The 1,909-nt window shown below is 47.8% G+C and overlaps 1 protein-coding gene across 1 annotated transcript; it reads left to right on the forward strand.

Annotated features, from left to right (window-relative positions):
* Positions 1–162: 162 nt before the first annotated feature.
* LOC106818261 (centrosomal protein of 85 kDa-like) lies at positions 163–1,796 on the forward strand. The gene is made up of 3 exons (XM_014822984.1): positions 163–411; positions 1,139–1,324; positions 1,578–1,796. The coding sequence occupies exons 1-3, from the start codon at positions 163–165 to the stop codon at positions 1,794–1,796; spliced, it is 654 nt and encodes a 217-aa protein (XP_014678470.1).
* The last annotated feature ends 113 nt before the right edge of the window (positions 1,797–1,909 follow it).

A 1,909-nucleotide genomic window follows, 5' to 3' on the forward strand; every position in this document is an offset into this window, starting at 1 on the left:
AGAGAGAGAGAGAGAGAGCGTGAGAGAGCGATAGACAGCAGGCAATGAGAAGAGAGAACAATAATGCGCGAGAGAGAGACAGACATAGAGAGAGAGACACAGACATAGAGAGAGAGAAGCTGCAGCCATTCCTTCTCCTCATCGTCTCCTTCCTTCGTATAGATGGGCGCCGCAGCCGAGGAGACGGCCCGCGTGCGCAGCGAGTGCGAGCGTATGCGCAAGGAATCCGTGAGACTCGGCGACCGTCTAGCCGAGATGGAGCGGTACCTCATCATGTTGCCGACGGAGAAGGAGCATCGCGCGACGACGAGGAAGCTGCGCACTCTGGTGGAGGAGCGCGACATTGAGAGGCGCCACCTGGAGGCAGCGAGGGGCGAGCTGGCGACGGCGGCGCGGCGAGAGACGGACAAGGTGAGGCCTGCTCCAGCCAATCAATGCTGCGACGGGCATCCCGTAAAACAATGCTTAAATTGACTACGTCACGAATTTTCGATGGTAAAATTTGTAAAAATTTTGTTGCCATTTTTTTACATTTAAAATTAAAGTAAGAACTAACGGGACTAAACGTATCGTCAAATTCTTACCTGATAACATTGTTTCTCAACTAGTTAAAAATCCAAAAAACCTGGACGATTTGATATTAGTGTTCCTAACATTAATTGCTTGCTATGGGCTATGTATGAGTCATGAGTGTATGTTCACATCGAACAATATAGTAAAATAAGAAGTATAATGCAGCAATTTAACCATAAAAAGTGAATAGAATTATTTATATATTTTTTTTTACTATTTACGGTGACGTAATCACTTTAACCGAAGTGGCAGGAAGTCGTTGTTTTGACGCTTGTGTAGCTTGATCTGTTGGGGAAACGTAATTGGGTGTAGCTTGATCCGCCTAGCAACAGTATCCAGGGGGCGTGGCTGTCTCTCCCAGACAGATAGATTCTTAATACAGTAGTACACATGTGTCGTCATCGTATGTAGTAGTAATTTTACTGTGTAATTAACTAATTGTATCACATAATTAGCGAATTAGTCAGTTAGGAATAGAAAGACAGACGCGTAGTAGTGTGGGAATATCGTCGGCGTCTGATGTTGCCACGGCGCGCGCACTGATTGGATGTACTTCTGTTGCCAGGACGACGCGATGGCGCGGCTGAGAGAGGAACTCGGCGAGCGTGATGGACAGATCGCTGCACTGCGGGCGCGGATAGAGAGAGCGGCGGAGGAGGAGGCGGTGAATCGGGAAGGCACGCCGGAGACTCTAGCAGAGATGAGGAAGCGGATCGGGATGCTGAGTGGGGAGCTGGCCAAGTACAGGAAGGTGAGCGTATTGATTGATTGGTTATTGACGCAGGTATTGATTGATTAATTACCGATGCAGATATTGGTTATTGATTGAATGGTTACGGATGCAGATATTGGTTATTGATGACGATTGGTTATTGACGATGATGATTGGTTATTGACGATGATGATTGGTTATTGATTGAATGGTTACGGATGCAGATATTGGCTACTGATTGATTGGTTACGGATGCAGATATTGGTTATTGATTGATTGGTTATTGATGCAGGTATTTGCGGTGAAGCATAGTAAGGATACACGACAGCTGGAACAGCATCAGCGGACGATCCACGAACTCAGAGAGAGGCAGCAGCAGGAGGACAGCGCCCTCGTGGGGACGCGAGCCGAACTAAACGCCCGCGAGGCTGATCTACGACAGTTGAGGGGCAGCAAGCGCGAGGTAAACAAGAGAACAGCATTTAACGATCGGCCCATTGGTCGGTGGTAGTGATTGGTTCATTGGTCGGTGGTAGTGATTGGTTCATTGGTCGGTGGTAGTGATTGGTTCATTGGTCGGTGGTAGTGATTGGTTCATTGGTCGGTGGTAGTGATTGGTTCATT

Source organism: Priapulus caudatus, unplaced genomic scaffold (assembly GCF_000485595.1).
Source record: "Priapulus caudatus unplaced genomic scaffold, Priapulus_caudatus-5.0.1 Scaffold2122, whole genome shotgun sequence".
NCBI lineage: Eukaryota > Metazoa > Priapulida > Priapulimorpha > Priapulimorphida > Priapulidae > Priapulus > Priapulus caudatus.

Coding starts and splice junctions, on each gene's coding strand:
- LOC106818261 (XM_014822984.1), top strand. CDS start 163: ATGGGCGCCGCAGCCGAGGAGACGGCCCGCGTGCGCAGCGAGTGCGAG. Junction 412..1,138: donor CGCGGCGAGAGACGGACAAG/GTGAGGCCTGCT, acceptor TTCTGTTGCCAG/GACGACGCGATGGCGCGGCT. Junction 1,325..1,577: donor AGCTGGCCAAGTACAGGAAG/GTGAGCGTATTG, acceptor TTATTGATGCAG/GTATTTGCGGTGAAGCATAG.